The following is a 21,605-nucleotide window of genomic DNA, read 5'->3' as shown; positions in this document are numbered from 1 at the left end:
AAATCACCAGCTTCTATTAAAGTTCCCCAATTAGCTATCAGTCAACCAGGGTCACTTCATGTAAAGCGTGGTACCAAGAATAACTGGTGGTCACTGAATCCCCACTGGACTCCAATACACTTATCTAACATTTCTCTTCTTGTGGCTTCCAACCACTTAATGATGTAAGGACAGTTCAACTGCAATTTTGTTTTTATAAGAAATCTTGCCAGGTGTAGTGGAGCGCACCTGTAATCCCAGAAGCTCAGGAGGCTGAGGAAGGAGGATCAGTTGCCTCGGCAACTCAGAGAGACTCTGTCTCTAAATAAAATATATTTTTTTAAAAAGGCGATCTGGTTCAGTGGTTGAGCGCCCCTGGGTTCAATTCCCATTACAAAAAAAAAAAAAAAAGAAAGAAAGAAAGAAATTTTTAAGGGTATTGTATTTTTTAAGATGTTTATTTATTTATTTTTATGTGGTCTGATGATCGAACCCAATGCCTCACACATGCTAGGAAAGTGCTCTACCACTGAGCCACAACCCCAGGAACACCCACCACCCTTTTTGTTGATATTGGGAATTGAACCCAGAGACACTTAACCACCGAACACTTTTTGTATTTTATTTAGAGACAGAGCCTCACTAAGTTGCTGAGGCTGGCTTTGAACTTCAATCCTCCTGCCTCAGACTCCCAAACCACTGGGATTTACAGATGTGCACCACCATACTCAACTCAATTACAATATTTTTTTCAACTACAATTTTTATATTTTACAATGGTGCATAAGCAAATGCAAACAGTAGAAAGTAAACTTTGAATCTAAATCTAGATATCTTTTTTTTTTTTCAGTTGTAGGTGGATACAATACCTTTATTTTATTTATTTTTATGTGGCACTGAGGATTGAATTCAGTGCCTCACACATGCCAGGCAAGCGCTCTGCCACAGGGCCACCACAACCTCAGGTGCAGACTCTGAACATCTTTTTGTAGGCTAGCAATATTCTCTCTTGATGTGAGGCAACTATAGCTCCTGGTCAGCAAGATCACAAACAGAATCCTATACACTAGTGTGCAACTGTTGCCAAGCTCAGTAGATTTGGAGTATTAAATGGAACTGGGCTTACAGCTTAGTGGTAAAGTATGTGCTTAGCCTACACTAAGGCCCTGCATTTACTCCCTAGCACCAAAACAGAGAGCTACTTGGGAGGCTAAAGCAGAAAAGACAGACAGCTTGAGGCCTTCAGGACAACTTAGTATGACTCTGTCTCAAAATAAAATAAAAAGGGCTAGGGGGTATAGCTCAGTGGTAGAGTACTTGCTTAGCATGTGTGGGGCCCTGGGTTCAATGGTCGATATCACAAAAAGTGAGAAAGACTAAAACCTCTCACTTAGAGCCCCAACTTTTACTCTTTTATGGAAAAGGCAATCTTGCCTTGCTTGCTTCACCATTTATAAAACTGGGAGGGAGAGTGGGAAAAAAGCAGAACTTTTGCAGTGCTTGCAATAGTGCAACCAGTGGTGCCCGTCTATAATCCCAGCGGCTCGGGAGGCTGAGGCAGGAGGATCATGAATTTAAAGCCAGCCTCAGCAAAAAAAAAAGTAAGGTGCTAAGCAACTCAGTGAGACCCTGTCTCTAAATAAAATACAAAATAGGGCTAGGGGTTTGGCTCAGTGGACAAGTGCCCCTGAGTTCAACCCCCAGTACCTTAAAAAAAAAAAAAAAAAAAAAAAAGGCAGAACTATCATTAACCAAAAGAAAGCTAGACAGGAATGAAGTGATATTTATTTATACTTACAAAGAATTTTAGAAGAATAAAATTATAACCAAGAAATCATCATTTGTCCAAATTTTAAGTTTTCCAACGAATTTAAAATCGAGCCTCTAACAGATGGTTTAGTCTTGCCCTGAAGGAGAACTTTCAAGTGACAGGCCCTACGTGTGCTTCACTAACATATTAAGCAATCTTATAAGGACGCTAGAGCAGATCAAGTTGAAACGTAACACCTACTACATAGATCTTTAAGAATGTGAAGCAACTGTCACCCTCAAGACTCTTCAGACCTGGGACTGGGGTTGTAGCTCAGTGGTAGATCATTTGCCTTGCATGCGTGAGGCACTGGGTGTGAATCTCAGCACCACATAAAAATAAATAAAGATACTGTGTCCATCTACAACTAAAAATAAAATATTTAAAAAATAAATAAAAGAGAATCTTTAGACTCATTAGGCTCACTCATCAGCTCTTTAAACCTAGTCTAGATTTATAAATCATTAGTAGGGATACCTGGGTTGGGATCTGGGATAGAGCAATTGATTTATTTTCCTCGGCCAGTAGCTCCTGAAACTTTCTCTTCATGTCCTCATCCTGTGAAGAAATGAAAAACATAAGTAGGCTGTGTCTGGGGAAAAGAAAACTCCTTTAGAAGGACAGGGCAAGGCACCCCTGCAAGGATGGCAAGTGTCTGCTAAGAATCACCCCCTTGCTCAAGTTCCCGAAGTGAAGGGCCCATGGGTGCTCACCTCTGCCTTCTGAGTAGTCTCATGAGCAGTGACAGCTCAGTCAACACTGACTGAATCAAACCCATGGTCGTAAGAGCTCAGTGGGTAAGAGAACCACAGACTCCAGATAACCAGCAGATCCTGAGAGCCAAAGGCTGGGGCTGACTCCATGCAGCTCCCTGAATCCTTCCATATCGCCCCCTTGCACTGCCATCAGCAAGGCCATTTACCCAGATACCAACCGAACGACGGACTCAGCACCCTAAGAAAATTACCCAGCAGGTGCTATACAAAGTGCCACATGGTCTTGAAGCCCACAGTATCCCAAGCTCAACTCTAATGAGAAAGGACAACAATGAACACGACATAGCATTACAGGTGCTTCATGCTGCAGGAGGAAAAGGTGGGGCAGAGAAGGAGTGGGCAAAGAGAACAACTGCCCAGATGTGTGAGGTGTGAGGGTAGCTCTACCTCTCCAGATGCTAAGTTCTATAGGGTTCAAGGATTTGCATTCGAGAGTCTTGATGGGTGGCCTGGTCCGGTTCTCCCCATCTTCGAAAATGCAAAATATGTCAAAGAATGTGGGCTAAGCTCAGCCACTCACCAGTGAAGTGTGCAGTATATAGACCTCAAGCAGTTCGATTCCAAAGCCCCACATACTTTACCAAGCAACCCACGTTCTCCCTACTCTTCCCCGTAAGCCACCAGAGGGAGAGGACGACGGGGTCTCCACCGCTCAGCAGCTGCATGATGCTAGAGGACTACCAACTGCTTCATCTCTTCTCTGTCTAGCAACTGGAACTACCACCTGCTTCCATCACTCTGCCTAGTCCCTCAGCCTATCTTGGTAGGGTCATGCTCACCTGGATTCCCCTCTAGACTCTCCCATGGCTAGAGAATGTCACTTCTCACGTACTGTCACTTGCCAAAGCCCATCCATTCTTTCCCCCCATACTGAGTTCACACCACAGCTCCCCCAGGAATGCCCTCCTTACCTCCCTGCAACCTTCACAGCCCACCTTCCTTGTTCCAATCAGTGAACAAATTCTTCCTGAGCATCCCCTAGATACCAGTCACTCTCACAGGCACAGGGGCCTTCCTGGCAGAGGGACCCAGTAAACATTTGAGAATGCTGACACTCACCCCCGACACTGTTGCCAGATCATTCAGGCTTCAGTCCTGTTCACACCAGAGCCCTGTGGGCAGTGGCCCTGCCTCCTCCTGGTTAGCACTGTATTCTGTACCTACCCCCACCCCCAACCCGCCAACAGATACATCACACCACACTGTAGGACTGCAGTCAGCAACTGTGATGCAGACTTCAGCTCCCTAGGCAAGGACTTATCTTATTCCTCTTTATATCCATGCTGCCTAAGAGTATTTGACACAAGAGCTCATTGACTATTCTGAAGGAATAAATGCATGAACCAATGAAATTACAATGGAATAATGGTAGGATTGTGTGTCTCAGCACTACTGTGAGAGGGCGGAGCCTCAGAGGTGGTGCCTAGTGGGAGGAGGTTAGGTCATTGGGGGCATTCCCCAAAGAAGACTGTGGAAATCCAGTTTCTTCCTCTTCCTCTCTCATATTTTTCACACCAGCCATGAGACAAACAGGTCACCACCACACACTCCTGCTATGATATGCTGCCTCACCACATGCTCAAAGCAATGGGGCCCCTTTGGTCATGGTCTAAAATCACCAAAACTGTGAGCCAAAATGGACTTTTCCTCTTTTTAAGTCAATTTATCTCAGGTATGTCATAGTAAGAGGCTGCTAACACAAATGCCCTTCTCCTTTAGACCTTCAGTGACCCAAGTCTATTAAGTATATTTACAAGTCATCAATTAGCTTACATAAAAAAGAACCTCATTGTTGACGCAAACTGTAAAGTTTTTTATTATTATTTTATTTTGTTCAGTTTTGTTTTTTGCAATGCTGGGGATTGAAACTAATGCTTCACTTATGCTAAGCAAGGGCTCTACATCCTCAGCCCCCTGGTGGCAGAGTTTATCTGTAAATGTCCTTCCTTTGAGATGTCCACAACCTATTCAAAAGTATTAAATTATCCCTTGAAGTCAAGCAGGAAGGAATCCTCTCAGGCACTCAACATGAGGCAAAAAGAGGACGTGAGGGGGGCTGGGGCTCAGTGGCAGAGCGCTTGCCCAGCATGTGTGAGGCACTGGTTTGATCCTCAGCACCACATAAAAAATAAATTAATAAACAAAGATATTGTATCCCTCTACAACTAAAAATGTATTAAAGAAGAAGGAGAAATGAGAGATGCTCCCCAAACCAGACACTGCTAATGACAACACAGAGACCACGATTCACATTCCCAGTGTTCAGCCCAGTGCCAAACCCATAAAACCATTTGGCTTCTGAAAAACAGAACTTTCCCAAAATAAAAACCTAACCATCACTAACTGATGTTTTAGATAACCCATCTGCAGCCTTGTCCTCTCCACCTTTGGCTGCAAAAACAAAATGTGGATAAAAGAGTATTGACAGGAGACCCCTGTGGCAGAGTTGAACTTCACCTTCTTAGTTGTAAGTTTTCTTTTGAGACAAAAAGTACAAGAAAAATAGGCTGTGCTGCCTCATAAATTTCAGGCAGATGCAAATCCTGTCCCTAGGACTTGCTGGCCAGCTCTCTATTTTTTTTCCAAGCCCAACACAGCTCCTCCAACCTCTCCACATGGGGACCCCAAGAGTTTCCTTACTAGGACACATGAAAAGAGCCAAGAGGCGTGTTTCTCTTTTTCATCAAAATTAAATCCCTACATCCATAGGCACCCTTTGTTTCCAAACTCCTTTTCTCCAAGGTCCTGCTGTCTGAAATCTGTGTGGTCTATTAAATGCTAAATCATCTGACAGATTTCTTCTGGGGAGATTGCTGTTTCCATGGCAACATCCCAAACACATATATCTGGGCTTTTTTTTTTTCCTCCATTAAGGATTTGTTGTTCTCAACCTGAGCTGGCCTGAGCAAAACTGTTAGGTGTAGAGGGTTGGAAAACAGAATGGGGAACAGCCCTCTCTGAGAGCCTTAAATATAGAGCTGAGGCCAGACTGCCCAAGGAGTTTGTGGACCAGTAATCCCCAAGAGTAACAGTCTATTGCTCGAACTACCTGATTAGTAAGTGCCTAATCCCCACAGAAAACAGATCAAAAGAAAATTAATAGAAAGAGGCATGGCTGTGCTGAATGACGACACAGGAAATGGAAGATCAGATGTCCATCAAAAGCCTGCCTGGCTGGGCACAGTGGTGCAAACCTGTCATCCCAGCAGCTAGGGAGGCTGAGGCAGGAGGATCGCAAGTTCAAAGCCAAACTCAGAAAAAAGCAAGGTGCTAAACAACTCAGTGAGACCCTGTCTCTAAATAAAATACAAAACAGGGCTGGTGATGTGGCTCACTGGTCAAGTGCACCTGAGTTCAATCCCCGGTACAAAAAGAAAAAAAAAAAAAAACCTCCCCACTGCTGTAGCTAATTCTAACACCAAACATGAATCTGACAAATCCACTAAAGACTTCCAACTCTGGCAACTCTGAATGAGGTCCATGCACGATCTAATGGCAGCCACAGTTCCCAGCAAGAACAGAGAAGTAATGCAGACTTGAAAGACGCAGGTGTCAGCCTGCAATACAGCAAGCCTACTCACCAGGAATAAGAAGTGAGACCCTTCATACCCAATCACATGGAACTGAGAAATGGCTGGATTCTTCCCAGGGAGGCTGCCATCCTCCCTTATTTAAGGTGAAAGATGGCTGGAATGAAGCCCAGCCTAGCTCACCTGTTGGGTGAACCTACAGTTCAACCTAAAACAGACCCAACATTGCAAAGGTTATGTTTCCATCCTCTTCCTCACCTAGCTCAGAGCTCCCTGTGCATTTCATGCAAGTGGGTACTGCCCCACACCCACCTGAAGCCACGGGTGACTTAAGGCTTCTTCTGTCGTAAACCGCGCCTTTGGATCCACGACCAACAACTTCTTGACGAGATCCAGAGCTAAGGTAACAAGAGAATTGGCAAACTATAGTGAAAAGGATAAACACATCCAATCAGCAATATTAAGGTATGCAGAATGACAGGCCACCATCCAGAAAGAGATCATTATGGAGTCAGCAGACAGTGGGCAGGACCCCAGGTCCTCCTCCCTGTGTGCAGAGGACTCTAAACACCAGGAATGATGATGATGCTCCCCATCTCCCCCTCTGGGACACAGCTTCTTAGCTCCCTGCTCCCTCTCTTGTTGCTGGACTCAAACTAATTAAACTGACCTTCTACCCAGTTCTGAGATATTCAAAATGCTACAACCAACTCTCCCTGACACCCCAGGACTGGTAATGAGAGTCCCTCAACCAAAGAGGGGCTCTGTGAAAATCTGGCTTGTCAGAAATAAAGCCTGACTACTCCAGCAAGCAATGAAGGCTGGCTTGTATACTGCAATAATATTATTCCTTAAAGAGCACCCATGCTTAGCACGATCACCTATGTTACACTACTGGATATTTAGTTTTAAGTTTCCACTTTTTCTTCTGAAAATTATAAGGTTACATTTTTAAATTATAAAAATACAAAAAAGTAAGGGGCTGGGGTGGTGGCTCAGTGGTAGAGCACTAGCCTAGCATGTGTGAGACACTGGGTTCGATTCTCAGCAACGCATATAAATAAATGGATAAAATAAAGGTCCATCAACAACTAAAAAAAATTTAAAAATATACAAAGTAACTTACATTGAGCTTTTTATACGGGGCTAACTCAAAGGAAAGTTTGTAACTAAAAAGTTACTTATTCTTTTGCACACTAAAATAGGTACCAGTCACTTGTGTACATTACACTTAGCACTCAGAAAAACCATTTAATTTAAGGTGAGGACTATCAGAGGAGGATCTTTACAAATAAAGAAAATAGAAACTCAGAGAAGTTCAATAACTTGCTGAAGGTCACACAGCTAGGAAACAGTAGACTAGGAACTTGAGCTCAATGTGCTGAATGAACAATTTGATCATTTGTTCTAATTTTCAAATTCTGTAAAAACTAATCAAAACTAGAACAGACTAATAGGAGAAAACACCACAGAGTTTGAAAAGACACTCCCACCAAGAGCATACCCACATCGTAGTAAACCACATATTCTTAACCCTTTTCGTATCCATACCCTTCTCTGAAACATCTGCCCAGACTTCGGGAATGAAGTTGTATTTTCCACTGGTGATCTGATCCTTCAGTGACACTTGAGTCTTATGCTCAGAGAAAGGTGGATACCCACTAAGGCTTTATATTGGTAGAGAGAAAAAGGGAAAGAAATCAAATGGCATTCTCAGAGGCATTCAGATATACAGATTTCTTGGTTTCAGAATCATGAAAAAGCAGGTTTTTCTTTAAATCAGTGGTCGAAAAGTGACCTAAATGAAACATGACCTTGCTACCTGAATATGGTTATGCTTTCATCTAATTACCTCCAACCAGATTGTGTAGCAATGAAAACTTTTCTTACCAGATAAAAAGAATAACTCCTAAACTCCAGCAGTCCACAGCACGGTTATACCCGGCAGTTCCAATGGAAAGAAGAACCTCGGGAGCCAAGTAAGTGGGGGTACCACATAAAGTTCTCATGAGAGAGGTCTCCCCCAAAATCTTGGACTGCCCAAAATCAGTAATCTAAAATTAAGGACAAAAGGAATAATTTTTAACAATGTCCTAAAATAAAAAGAGTATCATAGTCTGCTGGTCCCACATCAGCTACATCAGCTTTCATTGTGTGCTTCATACCTGAGGTTCATCTGAAGTCTGCAAACTCATGGCTTGCAAGTTCCAATACTAAATTTTGCTTAAAATCCCTAACTTAAGAACTTCAAGAATTAGGTTTTCCAGTTTACCTATGTTCTTTGTAACCTTATAGAAAGTTTGTGATCCCTATGACAAACACCCGAGGATTCTAGTTAGTTACACTATTCTTCTTAGACCCTAGGCTCTCAAATTTGATTAACTGTGGAATATCTGGGGAGGTTGAAAAAAATTCTTGCACCTGGGTGCCACCCTCAGATTCAGAGATGCAGCCTGGGTCTTTTGAGATATAGTTTATTTTCTTATTTATTTTTAAATTCTAACAGAAGATTCTAAAAGGAAGCTTGAAAAAGAGGTCCAGGCAGGATATGTAATTCATTCATCTGTTTAGACCCCTCTGCACAAAGGTGGATTGTATACAATGGAGCTGATAAATGCTCATTAGACTCCAGAGAGATAGGATATCACCTGATCTCTACAACAAATGCTGAGTGCAAAAATCAGATTCTCAGTCTTTTTTTTTTGCTCCCTCACACGAGGAATTAAAAGACAGTTTCTACCAGAATGCTCACATACAGAACATAACTTTTACCTTTATAAGACAGTCCTCTTCTTGAGATGACAGTAGAACATTCTCTGGCTTTAAATCCCGATGTATAATGCCATTTTCGTGAAGGTACTACACAGAAAGGAAGGCATAGCCCTTAGATTTATATTTTCTAGGAAGTCCTTTTTTTTTTCTTCTAAATGTGAAATCAATTTTGTTGGTCATTTAAAACCTGCCCACATTGAAGAAGATAAAGAAGATAGACTTAAGAAGAAGATAGACTTCAGTGACTTATAAATGGAATTTCAAAAGTAGAGTGGGGTCAACACTAGTCACAATTTAGTCAAGGACCTGGTTCCTTTTCTCTCTTTTCTACTACATTATCGTGTGTGTGTATGTGTGTGCATGCGTGTTTGTGTGTGTGTGTAGATTTGTCTTAAGAATGTTCTTACCTATGAAAGATGACTACCAGAAAAGAACACTTTCTATCTCATTTAGGAAGAGAAAGAATGGTATCCCATCTCTCTTTAAGGGACAATACAGAATTTTTCCAGAAAACTCTAATTATTCTCGCCTCTGAAATGGGACCAAGCCTATCCTAGAAGAATTACTGAAAAAAGGAATAATACTTCCCTCAGGAAATCAGACTCTATCTTTAACGTGAGGTCAACTGCAAAAACTACACTGCTCTTTTTTATGGTGGACGGAGAATATTAAGAAGTTAATCACAGCATTCAGTAAACTTTCACAATTCTCTAAAAAAACAAAAACAGCAACTGAGACAATAAAGCTTGCATTTCACAATTCAAGAAAACACATATCCTTTCACATTGGCAGAAATATTAGGTATTTAATTCAATAAAACTTAAATGAGTGATATAAAATATTTTGAGAACATACCAAAATAAACATAAAAATTCCATCAAAATGATATATTTACATATATACTAAAAATGTCTCATAGCAATTGCTCCATATACTCAATCCACTGTAATATTCTTTTTTAAAAAAAAATTTTTGGTAGTTGTAGATGGACAGCATGCCTTTATTTTATTTGCTTTTTTTTTTTTTGTATGCAGCGCTGAGGATCACATGCCAGGCAAGAGCTCTGCCACTGAGCCACAGCCGCAGCCCCTCACTGTAATATTCTTGATCAGTAAATATAAGAAGGGGAAAAACCAATAAGGGAGATAAGCACTAGGTAGGTGACAGCCACCATTAAAAAGACTTTGAGGACTGGTGTGTAACTCAGGGGTAGAGCACTTGTTCCCAGAACAGAAAAACAAAACAAAACAAAAAAAGGGGGGTTGGACAGAGGGGTGGGGGGCTTATGATCATGAACTTCAGCCTGCTCTGGATGTCCCTCTGGGCACTTTCAGTGGGAAATTAACCTGATGAAACCTTCAAGGCCAAACCCAGGTGGACCTATCCCAGAAAAATCTCCCTCAATCCTCACCCAATACAAGAACAGCTCCCAGCCAGACACAGTGGCACACACCTATAATCCCAGGGACTCAGGAGGCTGAGGCAGGAGGATCACAAGTTCAAAGCCAGCCTCAGCAAAAGCAAAGCCCTAAGCAACTCAGAGACCCTGTCTCTAAATAAAACATAAAAAGGGCTGGGGGTGCTGGGGTTGTGCGGCTCAGCAGTAGAGCACCCGCATAGCACATGTGAGGCCCTGGGTTGGATCCTCAGCACCACATAAAAATAAATAAATAAAATAAAGGTAGTGTGTTCCAACTGAAAAAAAGGGTTGGGGATGTGGCTCAGTGGTTAAGTGCCCCTGAGTTAAATTTCCAGTCTCCCTCCCCCCATAAGAAATCTGCTCCCTCCACTGCATTTACTGCAATGAATAGGTTTTCAAGAAAAGGAATCTTAACCAATTCTGCTTGGAAAATGGTGGTATTCCTCAAGGCAAAGTGCCACCAACAGCTTCTCTATCAACACTTTCACTGAATAGAGAAGGCCAGGCACATGCCTCACCCACCTGTCCACTCCCATGACCAAGATGCTGCATCTGGAGGGAACTGAGTAAATGAGCCAGGAAGAGCATGCCCGTCCCCCTCACCCCAGCTTGCCCACCGGCCCCTCAACTGTGCCCAGTCCCAGTTTACAGGAGGTTTTCTACAAAGATAAGGTAGCCGTAGTTCTATGGTTTAGATATGAAGTGTTATGTGTGAGACAACACAAAAAGTTCAAAGGTGAGAAGATTGGGTTATGAGAGCCTTAACCTAATAATCAACCATTAATCCACTAGTAGGGGTTTACTGGGCGGTACCAGCAGGCAGACAGGGTGTGGCTAGAGCAGGTAAATCGCTGCAGGCATGCCCTGGGTATGTGTTTTGTCCCTGGTGAGCACAGCTCTCTTGGCTTCCAAGTCTTGAGCTGTTTGCCTCCTTCACACCTTTTCACCATGATGGCTTGTGGGTTTTTTTTTAATATATATTTTTTACTTGTTGATGGATCTTTATTTATTTACTTGTGGTGCTGAGAATCGAACCCAGTGCCTCACACATGATAGGCAAGTGCTCTACCACGGAGCCTCCAACCCAGCCCTCGCCATGATGTTTTGCCTCACTTTGGGCCAAGAGTAATTGAGCCTGTGTTCTATGAACTTTGACCTCCGAAACTGTGAGTCCCAAATCAACTTTTCATCCTCTAAACTTGTTCTTGTCAGGTCTTTTAGTCACAGGGTAAAAAAGCTGACTAAAACAGGTAGAAATCAATTTCCCTCCAGGAAGACCTCCAGGCTAAAGAGAGGAGACTTGGGGGGTGTTGGTTTTCTAGTTCCCTTCCTTACTGTCTCTTAACTTCACAGCAAGAGCTTTGTCATCTGAGTCAAAGGGGTAGGATGTTTTTTCCAAGAACAGAACAAACACAGGATCGCTTCAGAGTTTTAATTCTCAGTCCCTCAGTTTCTCCCTAACCCAGGTAGTAATTGCACCGCACAGAAAGTAGGTTGGCACAATAACTGAGGATTTTTCTCACCTGTACAGCCAAGAGCATCTGGTAAAAATAGAGTTTGCAGGTAGCTTCTTTCAGCCGTTTATTCCCCACCACCCTGTCAAAGAGCTCTCCTCCTTCCATCCTAAAACACAGACAAAGGAAGGTGTTCATTCCTAGAGGAAAACTCACTTGCATGGTATAAAAGACAGAGCAAACTCATTCAGACTAGCACAGAGTTGCCATTTTTATTCACCTTTGACTCACATTATTAGAGCTAATGAGCTAATAAGGTTCATCTACAATCTGATGTCCCCACCAGAAGTACGGAATATGAAAGAAGGAACGTGCAGTGGGAATTGGTAATACTTGGGATACTTTAAGATCTGATTCACTACCGGAGGTGGGCCCAGGAGCCTGCGCGCTTATCACGTACCCTGCGTGATTCGGAGGTGATGAGGAAGAGCAAGCCAGAACTTACAATCAAGTCAACTCGGGTCTAAACCCCAACTCCACTTCTTCCTAGCTGTGGGACTTTGGGCTATTTAATCTCTCTAAGCTTAAAAAGTGGGAGTAACACCACCTGCTGTGATGGTTGGTATAAAATAAAAGAAATGATTGACATAGGTAAGGCACCTGGCACAGGGCTCAGCAATGTTATTCGAATTCTCTGATTCAGTTTCCTTTTCTTTAAAGTGGGTCTAAAAATAGAAACCCACCTGTGACATGTAAGTAACCTGTAAGATTATTATGAAGTCCACAGGAAGTGCTAACCTAGCTTGCAGGTAAGGGCTTAACAAACACCAGCTACTATACTGTACTATTATGACCATTATTCACTGGGTCAACCAGATCCAGTCAGATAACAATCTCCTATTTGGTAACAGCAAATATTCCCTGAAGAACCCTAGGACATTCATCTCTCCCAGGGTTATAATCAGGATTGCTGTTTATTTTATTTTATTTTTTGCAGCACTGGGCATTGAACCCAAGAGCACTCTACCACAGAGCTACCACCCCAGTCGGTTTCATTTTTTTATTTTGAGTCAGGGTCTCGCTAAGTTGCTCTTGCCACTCAATCTGCATAGCCTCCATTTTTCAGCCAAGAACAAAGCATCCCATGCCTGTCACAACAGCTGCTTCAAAAATGTGAATTTATGCAGGAATAGACATAAGACAGGCCTCTTCCAGGAATGACACAGGAAATTATTTTGGTTATACCAAAGAAGATAGGACATTCTAACCACGAAGTAAAGCAGCAAGATAATGAAAGATACTTAGGCACCACCATGCCACCAGATCCCATCATCTTAAGTAGAAAGGACCACCGAAAGCAGATATTTTCAAAGTAATAACATCAACACACGTGGAAGCTGGGCACAGTGGCACACACTTGTAATCCCAGCATCTCAGGAGGCTGAAGCAGGAGGATCACAAGTTGGAAGCCAGCCTCAGCAATTAGGCAAGGCCCTCAGCAACTCAGTGAGAACCTGTCTCAAAATGAAAAATAAAAATGGCTGGGGCTGGGCACGGTAGTGCATCCCTATAATTCCAGCAGCTCAGGAGGCTAAGGCAGGAAGATCGTAAGTTCAAAGCCAGCATCGGCAATAGCAAGGTGCTAAGCAACTCAGTGAGACCCTGTCTCTAAATAAAAATACAAAAAAAGGGCTAGGGGTGTGGCTCAGTGGTTGAGTGCCCCTGAGTTCAATCCCTGGTTCCCACCCTCCCCCCCCAAAAGAGGGGCTGGGAATGCAGTTCAATGCTCTGGGTTCAATCCCCAGACCAAAAAAACAGGGACCCCATGTCAAGCGCCCACATGTGCCAGGTACTCTGCAGGGCTTTCCATCCCTCATAGCATGTAAACTTCTCCAAGACTCTGTACTATTATCTGCATTTAACACTAAGAAGATGAAACTCAGAGGGATGAAAGAAACTCACCCATGGGTGGTCAACTAGTCACCTGCAGAGTAGTGTTTAAACCCAGGACTCAGATGCAGGGACTAGAATCCCCTGCTACCTGCCTGTGGAAATACTGCACGACTTCTAGAATTAACACTACCTAGACATGCAAACACACTGTGGATCCCACCACCACATACTTACAGGGAGGGTCCCCAGCATGAACAAGGCAAGTCTACATTCAAGTCTATGTTGGCTTTTGAGCATTTAAATGAAAATGTCAAGTTTAAAACATGTACTACTTACAATTCCAAAACAATGTAATAATCTTCTGCATCAAAAAAGTTTTTAATCTTGATGATGCAAGGCTGAAAAAAAAAAAAGAGAGAGAGAAAGGAAAGAATGAAAACAAGTGAGAAACTCCCAAGAAGGAAACCACAAAAGCCACAGAATTTGAGACATCTGCCCAGGGAGTCGGGGAGCCCAGGCCCAGGCTTTGGGCCCACTGATTCTGGTAGCTTTGAAGTTGGGGGTGGGGGTGTGGAATCTGACAGACGACTCCTCCGTGAGAAAATGGAATAAACAGTCCACACCCTGCCATGTCAGTGAGGAGCGGGTTCATGTTTCACATGAGGATGTCCTACCGAGGAACAAAGGCCAGTCTCTTCCCAGCCTTCCTCCTCCAGCCCTAAAACAGAGGCACTGAAGGAACCGGGTGACACTCTGAAGAGCAATATGAATGAAAAAGCAGGCCAGGTGCAGAGCCAGGCCATGCTGCTAGACAGAGATCACCCAGCTCCAGTTCTAGAAACAAAGGGAGTGTGACCCCATGTGACAAGAGCCTCCCATTGTGCCAAAGAAAGAGGAAAATTCTAGTTTCATAATAATTTTATAAGTTAAATTATTTTTTCATTATATTTTAGTTGTAGATGGACACAATACCTTTACTTTATTTATTTATTTTTATGGGGTGCTGAAGATGGAACCCAGGGCCTCACACGTGCCAGGCAAGCGCTCCACCACTGAGCCACAATCGCAGCCCCGTAATTTCCTAAGAATTTTTAAGCACACTTGGAGGTAGGGGACAGAGACGCAGTGGATGAGAGCTGTGACCTCTGACCACGGCAGAGAGCACAGAACACTGAGGGCAAGGGAGCAGTACTGTACGTTTTTAAAAGTCCATATTTAATATTATGACTTCATACTTAGCAGAGCTTTTGTTTCACAGTACATAGCCAACTTCAGGTGGCTGTCAACACATGCCTGTATTCCCAGCTAATGGGGAGGTGGAGGTCGTAATCCTGAGCCAAGTTCGAAACAAACCAGTTCCCCACTCCTGTACACTACTTGACTCTACATGAGCAATTTTATTACACAATAATGAAAACACTCAAGGCTGGGGTTGTGGCTCAGTGGTAGAGCATTTGCCTCACATGTGTGAAGCACTGGGTTCAATTCTTGGCACCACATAAACAAACCAATAAAATAAAGGTCCATCAACAACAACAACAAAAATTTTTTTTAAATAAAATACTGGCTACTCCTTGTAAGAAAAGAAAGAACAGCTAAAATCTTCATATCCCATAACAGGAAGCCAACAGGCTATTTAAAGTGGATAAACCAAGAGACAATGGTTTATACATATTATGTAGAAACATGGAGGCAAATTCTAGCAAAAAGCCAAGAAAGAGTTTTTAAATATTTATGGAGAGGAGGATTAGAGGAATGAGAAGTTGCTGGTTTGTGCAAAATTATTAATACTATTTGACTCTTTAGATTATGAACTTGTGATGTGTTGGCCAAATTATTTTTTAAAGGAGAAGCATAAGAAAACTCATAAATGGAGAAGATGACTAGATTAGAAGGGAAAATGGGAACTGCTTGGTTCCTCTTGGCATCAAAATGTGCAGTGCAGCGAGCTACGGTTGTAGCTCAGTGGTGGAGTGCTTGCCTGGCACATATGAGGCCCTGGGTTTAATCCTCAGCACCCCATAAACATGAATAAAAAAGTAAATAAAATAAAGGTATTGTGTCCATCTACAACTAAATAAATAAACAAATAATGGGCAGGAAATGCTCCAAGAAACTACTAAGAAATATATCAGGGACCTAATCATTTGGGAATGGTTGGGGCCAAGAGCTGACTGAATGTAAAGAGGTCCCCAAAAATCAGAGCAATCAACTGCCTCTAGTCTTTCCTACCCAAGGTCATTGGCTAGGGCTGTCACACATAAAAGTGTCTCTCTAACAGGAACCAGAGACTATTAACCCAGACTTTCCACTTAAGTCACACGGGGAAAAGAGCTCAAGGAATCCAGCTCACGACCTTGATCTCAGCCTGCTCTCTGTGCTGAAAGCTTTAGGAGCAGACCCACAGAAGTCTCACACTGACCTTGTGAGGTACGTATCCTTATTATCTCCATTACTCAGATGAGCAAACAGTGGCTCTGAAAAGTGGATGACCTTCTCAAAGCCAGGAGGCGGCAGAAATGAGCTGTGAGCTCAGGTCTGTCTCCACACTAGACAGAAGACATGGAGGAAGGGGTGAACTGCTCCATCTTGGCTCAACACTGCCTGGGCCTAGAAGATAGTCTTGGCCCACTAAGTGTTTGACAATTGACCAAATCGGTGTTGGACTCCTAAGGCCAGGTTCTTGGGCCATGAGACATTGTCCCCAAACACCCAAATGTTATCCATGGATCCATGTTGAATTCCCAAGGTTCCAAATGCTCCAGGAAACTGCTAAGAAATATGACAGGGACCTAACTAACTGTTAGCGTTCTAAACAGCACTGGACACTGGATTTGTATATGTTATGTTTGAGGATCATCTGACATCAGAGAAACTCCTCTGAGAATTCTTAGTGTTTATTTTAAGGGTATGTTTGATGCAATCCTACCCCTAGAAAATTAGATGGCTCTGCTCTTCCCCCTACCACCCTCTGCAGGACTGGAGATTGAACCCATAGGTACCTTATCACTGAGCTACATCCCCCACCTTTTCTATTCTTGATTTGAGATAGGGTCTCACTGAGTTGCCAAGGGTGGTCTTTTTTTTTTTTTTTAACCTTTATTTTGTTTATTTATTTTTATGTAGTGCTGAGCAGCAAACCCAGTGCTTCACACATGCTAAGCAAGCGCTCTACCACTGAGCAACAACCCCAGTCCCCCAAGGGTGGTCTTGAACTTGCCATCCTACTGCCTCAGCCTCCCAAGTCACTGGAATTACAAGAGTCACTGGGACTTTAAACATACCCCACATGCCTTAAAGAGAGCTCTGCTCTTTAAAGAGGCTTCCAGGCTCTTGGAAAAAAGACCTGGCAAGCTGGGGTTCAACACTATAGTCCCAGCTACTTAGGAGGCCAAGGCAGGAGGATCACTTGAGCCCAGGAGTCAAAGGCCAGGTTGGGCAATATAGAGAGACCCCATGCCCTCCACTCGCCACCAAAAGACAAAATTCAAAGAGTACATGGAAGAAGTTACAAAGAAATTATTAAAAGATGGGGCTGGGGTTGGTGGCTCAGTGGTAGAGCACTTGCTCAACACGTGTGAGGCACTGGGTTCAATCCTCAGCACCACATAAAAATAAGAAAGTTAAAATAAAGGTATTGTGTCCATCTGTAACAACAACAACAAAAAATCAAAAATGTTTAAAAAAATTATTAAAAAAAAGCCAAGCAAGAAGATCAGTCCCTCAGATTCCCACGGGTTACCACTCCTTGCACAGGATTCTCGAGGAGCCTGTGGAAGTATTTTGTCAAGGTAATGATTGTATTCTTGTTCTTGGTTTCTCCCTGTTCTTTGAGGAATTTGGGGAGGTATAAGGAAAGAAATTTTGTCGTTGTTTAGAGAATAAAAACCAGAATAAGATGATCATAGTCAAACAGTAGACAGAATACAGGATTTGTTTCAAGTGCAGGGACTACTGAGCTTATGACATGGATGATGCTCATGAATTAATGAGGAAACTGAAAGAACCAATAAAAAGAAAAGCAGGATCAGACCACATTCTAATTTTTCTTCTCACCTTTTTCAAGTGAGACACACCTTCCGCTGACACTGAGCCAAAGTCTTCATCGAGACAACGTCATCATTGTACAAAAGAGGGAACTATCTATACCCAAAGAGGCGACTGACACACCACTTTTATCAGATATAAGGATAGGATGTTGTCATTATTTGATTTATCTGGGTCACTCCAAATAAAATGTATTTTAAGGTGTTAAAACTTCAGGTATAACTAGGCACAGTGGCACACACCTATAATTCCAGCTACTCAAGAGGCTAAGGAAACAGGATCACAAGTTCAAGGCCAGCCTGGGAAACTTGGGAAGAGCTTCTCTCAAAATAAAAAATAAAAAGGGCTGAGGATCAGGCCGGGGTTGTGGCTCAGTGGGCAGAGCGCTTGCCTAGTATGCATGAGGCACTGAATTTGATCCCCAGTACCATATAAAAATAAACAAATAAAATAAAGATATGTGTCCATCTACAACTAAACAAAAACAAACAAACAAACAAAAAAACGGCCGGGGATGGAGCTCAATGGCACAATGCTTGCCAAGCATGTGTAAAACTCTTGGGTTGGGCTGGGCATGGTGGTGCACGCCTGTAATTCTGGCAGCTCCGGAACCTGAAGCAGGAGGATCGTGAGTTCAAAGCCAGCCTCAGCAAAAGTGAGGCGCTAAGCAACTCAGTGAGACCCTGTCTCTAAATAAAATACAAAATAGGGCTGGGGATGGGGATCAGGGGTTGAGTGCTTCTTGGTTCAATCCCCAGTAACCTAAAATAAATGAAATAAAATAAAGCCATGGGTTCAATCCCCACTACCACCCAAATAAATAAATATTTTAAAAATTCAGGTACTATTAAATTTACTAAAATTAGCATTGTCTTTGGAAACATAATCAGTTGATCAATTCTCTATAAGATAGAATAATTTTATTTTATTTCTCTACAAGAATAACTCAGGGGGCTGGGGCTGTAGCTTAACGGTAAAGCTCCTGCTTTGCATGTGTGAGGCACTGGGTTCGATCCTCAGTACAACACAGAAATAAATAAGGATACTGTGTGTTCATCTACAACTAAAAAAATGGAAAAAAAAAAAAGAATAAGTCAGGCTAGGCAGGGTGGCACACATATGCAGTTCAGCACTCATGAGGATGAAGCAGGAGGAAGGTTTGAGCCCAGGAGTTCAAGAGACCAGTGTGGGCAAGAGAAGGAGGAGGAGGAGGAGGAGGAGGAGGAGGAGGAGGATATTCTTCCATATTTAGAGATAAATGAATTTAAATATGAGCCATGTCTTACAGCAATACTTACATGATTTAGTTTTTTCAAGATTTCTATTTCAGTTTCAACATTGAGAGCTGGATCCTTTAATAAACAGAAAAACATTAGAGTTTACTAATAATAACAATAATGGCCAATATTTTTAAAATGTTACGGTTATACTTAATTGACTGCCTGAGATCCAAACCAGGCTGTATTTAATACAAAGAAACCCAGACCAAAAATACAATGAATTAAATAACTCACCTAAAGTCATTCTGCAAAGTGCTTCGCAAATTATAAGCATTCAATAAATGCCCAGGCCCTGTGCTAAGCTCTTCATTCATTCGAATCATCTCACATAAGCCTCATAATCCTCAACTGAAGGATTCTATAATTACCCCCATCTTACAAATGGAGCAACTAGGGTTCAGAAAAGAGAAGACATGGGCTGGGGCTGTAGATCAGTGGTAGAGCACTTGTCTCGCATGTATGAGGCAGTGGGTTCAATCCTCAGCACCACATAAAAATAAATAAAGATATTGTGGGTAATGTCTTCCCTTTATTTTTTATTAAAAAAATAAAGGGAAGACATTACCCATAGTTCCACTGCCAGAGAAATGTGTTTCCATTGTTTGCATCTGTAACCAGTAGCCAGTAAGCTATACTTATCTCATTAACTATGGAGTTATTTACATTTATAAAAATGATGACAGAGGGGCTGGGGTTGTGGTTTAGCGATAGAGTGCTTGCCTAGCACATGCAAGACGCTGGGTTCAATCCTCAGCACCACGCAAAAATTAATAAATAAAATAAAGGTAGTGTGTCCAACTACAACTAAAAAATATTTTTTAAAAATGATGGGGGCTGGGGCTGTGACTCAGCGGTAGCGCATATGCTTGGCATGTGTGAGGCACTGGGTTCGATTCTCAGCACCATGTATAAATAAATAAAATAAAGATCTATCAACAACTACAAAAAAAAAATTAAAAAAAAAAAAAAAAATGATGAAAGAGCCGGGTGTGATGGCACACACCTGTAATCCTACTGGCTCAGGAGGCTCATGAGCACAAAGCCAGCCTCAGCAACTTAGTGAGCCTTAAGCAACCTAGTGAGACCCTGTCTCAAAATAAAAAGTAAAAATTGGGGTTCAGCCCCTGATAAGAAAAAAAGAAGAAGAAGAAAATAAATAAAGAAAGAAAGAAATGAAGTCCATGAAGAAGCAGATGTTTAATGAAACTGTATGAAAAAAATGTCAGGTAAAATTTCTGAGCAGACAAAAGTTCCAACTTCAACCATAAGCTGACAATGTTCACTGGAGAGAAGCCAGACATCCCCGGCTATTCAGGAAGCTAAGGCAGGAAGACTGCTGGAGCCCAGGAATTCAAAGCCAACCTGATCAACATGGTGAGACCTTGTCCCATCCCATCCCCCGCAAAATTAGAGAGCAAGTTGAGTTAAATAACCCCACTTCCCAGGTTACACCCTCCACAAGCAAAGAGGATATAAAGTGACATATTTATGTAGAATGGACTTCTGCTAAGAAACCCCAGATGTTTAATTTTTAAAGCCTGCCTCTTCCTGTAATCCATTACTCATTACCACACCAGGGTGTACATACTCTGAAAAGAGAGAGGTCACAAAGAGTCCAATTTGACTCAAAGAATGAAACTAAGAAGTAAAATTTCACTCTCAGTTCTAACAATCTGGTAGATATTTTCTTCTCCCCAAAATGGGAAGCAAATCTAGAATCACAAGGGAAAAGATCCATAACAAAGGGAACACAGAAAGGAAATTCCTCTTGCTATGCAAGAACAGCATTGTCTCGAGGGGAAGAAAAAGATCTTTAAAGAATGTTAAAATATAATACCCAGGGGCTGGGGATAGAGCTCAGTTGGGTAAAGTCCTTGCCTCACATGCACAAGGCCCTAGGTTCAATCCCCAGCACTACAAATAATAATAATAAGACCACCCAGAAACAATTGACCACAAAGAAAAATATTATTAGGGGCTGTTTTTCTATCACTTTGTCCAGTCACATGTGGACAGATCAATCAATGTATTTGGCTACTTCACCTCTACAGTGAATGTGGACTGCAGAAAATGTAATAAAATGAATAGCTACTAGGCTGGGGCTGGGGCTCAGTGGTAGAGCACTTGCCCAGCATGTGTGAGGTACTGGGTTCAATCCTCAGCACCATATAAAAAAATGAATAAATAAAATAAAATTATTTTTAAAAAAAATTTAAATGAATAGCTACTATGGAGAAATAATTTCAATATTTTAAAATTTAAAAATATGAAACTCAGAGCTGGGATATAGCTTCAGAGATAGAGCACTTACCTAGCATGTGTGAGGCATTTGGTTCGATCCCCACCACATAAAAATAAATGAATTAAATAAAGGTATTGTGTTCATCTACAACTAAAATATATCTTTAAAAAAAAAGGAAAAAAAGGGCTGGGGATGTGGCTCAAGCGGTAGTGCGCTCACCTGGCATGCGAGCGGCCCAGGTTCAATCCTCAGCACCACATACAAACAAAGATGTTGTGTCCGCCAAGAACTAGAAAATAAATATTAAAAAAAAATTCTCTCTCTCTCTCTCGCTAAATAAAAAAATAATACATTAAAAAAAAAAAGGAAAAATAAATTTAAAACTAATCCATAAATAACAAG

The 21,605-nt window shown here is 42.1% G+C and overlaps 1 protein-coding gene across 4 annotated transcripts in view; it reads right to left on the bottom strand.

Annotated features, from left to right (window-relative positions):
* Positions 1-21,605, bottom strand: part of Chek2 (checkpoint kinase 2) — a 42,032-nt gene that overhangs the window by 587 nt on the left and 19,840 nt on the right. For 3 of the 4 annotated variants that reach the window (XM_046427308.2, XM_046427307.2, XM_046427309.2), the window contains exons 7-14: positions 18,980-19,033; positions 13,971-14,032; positions 11,811-11,910; positions 8,868-8,954; positions 7,986-8,149; positions 7,647-7,762; positions 6,408-6,493; positions 2,267-2,347 (exon numbers count right to left, since the gene is read on the bottom strand). In XM_046427308.2, coding sequence (XP_046283264.1) covers positions 2,267-2,347; positions 6,408-6,493; positions 7,647-7,762; positions 7,986-8,149; positions 8,868-8,954; positions 11,811-11,910; positions 13,971-14,032; positions 18,980-19,033 — 750 coding nt within the window. The remainder of the gene's footprint in view (positions 1-2,266; positions 2,348-6,407; positions 6,494-7,646; positions 7,763-7,985; positions 8,150-8,867; positions 8,955-11,810; positions 11,911-13,970; positions 14,033-18,979; positions 19,034-21,605) is intronic. The other variant, XR_009225202.1, reaches the window with a different exon arrangement.

This window comes from Marmota monax, unplaced genomic scaffold (assembly GCF_021218885.2).
Source record: "Marmota monax isolate L192 unplaced genomic scaffold, Marmota_monax_Labrador192_F-V1.1 WCK01_AAM20220418_F8-fsc00177, whole genome shotgun sequence".
Taxonomy (NCBI): Eukaryota; Metazoa; Chordata; class Mammalia; order Rodentia; family Sciuridae; genus Marmota; species Marmota monax.
Note: the sequence above shows the minus strand (reverse complement) of the source record. Positions and strands in the feature narration are given on the sequence as shown.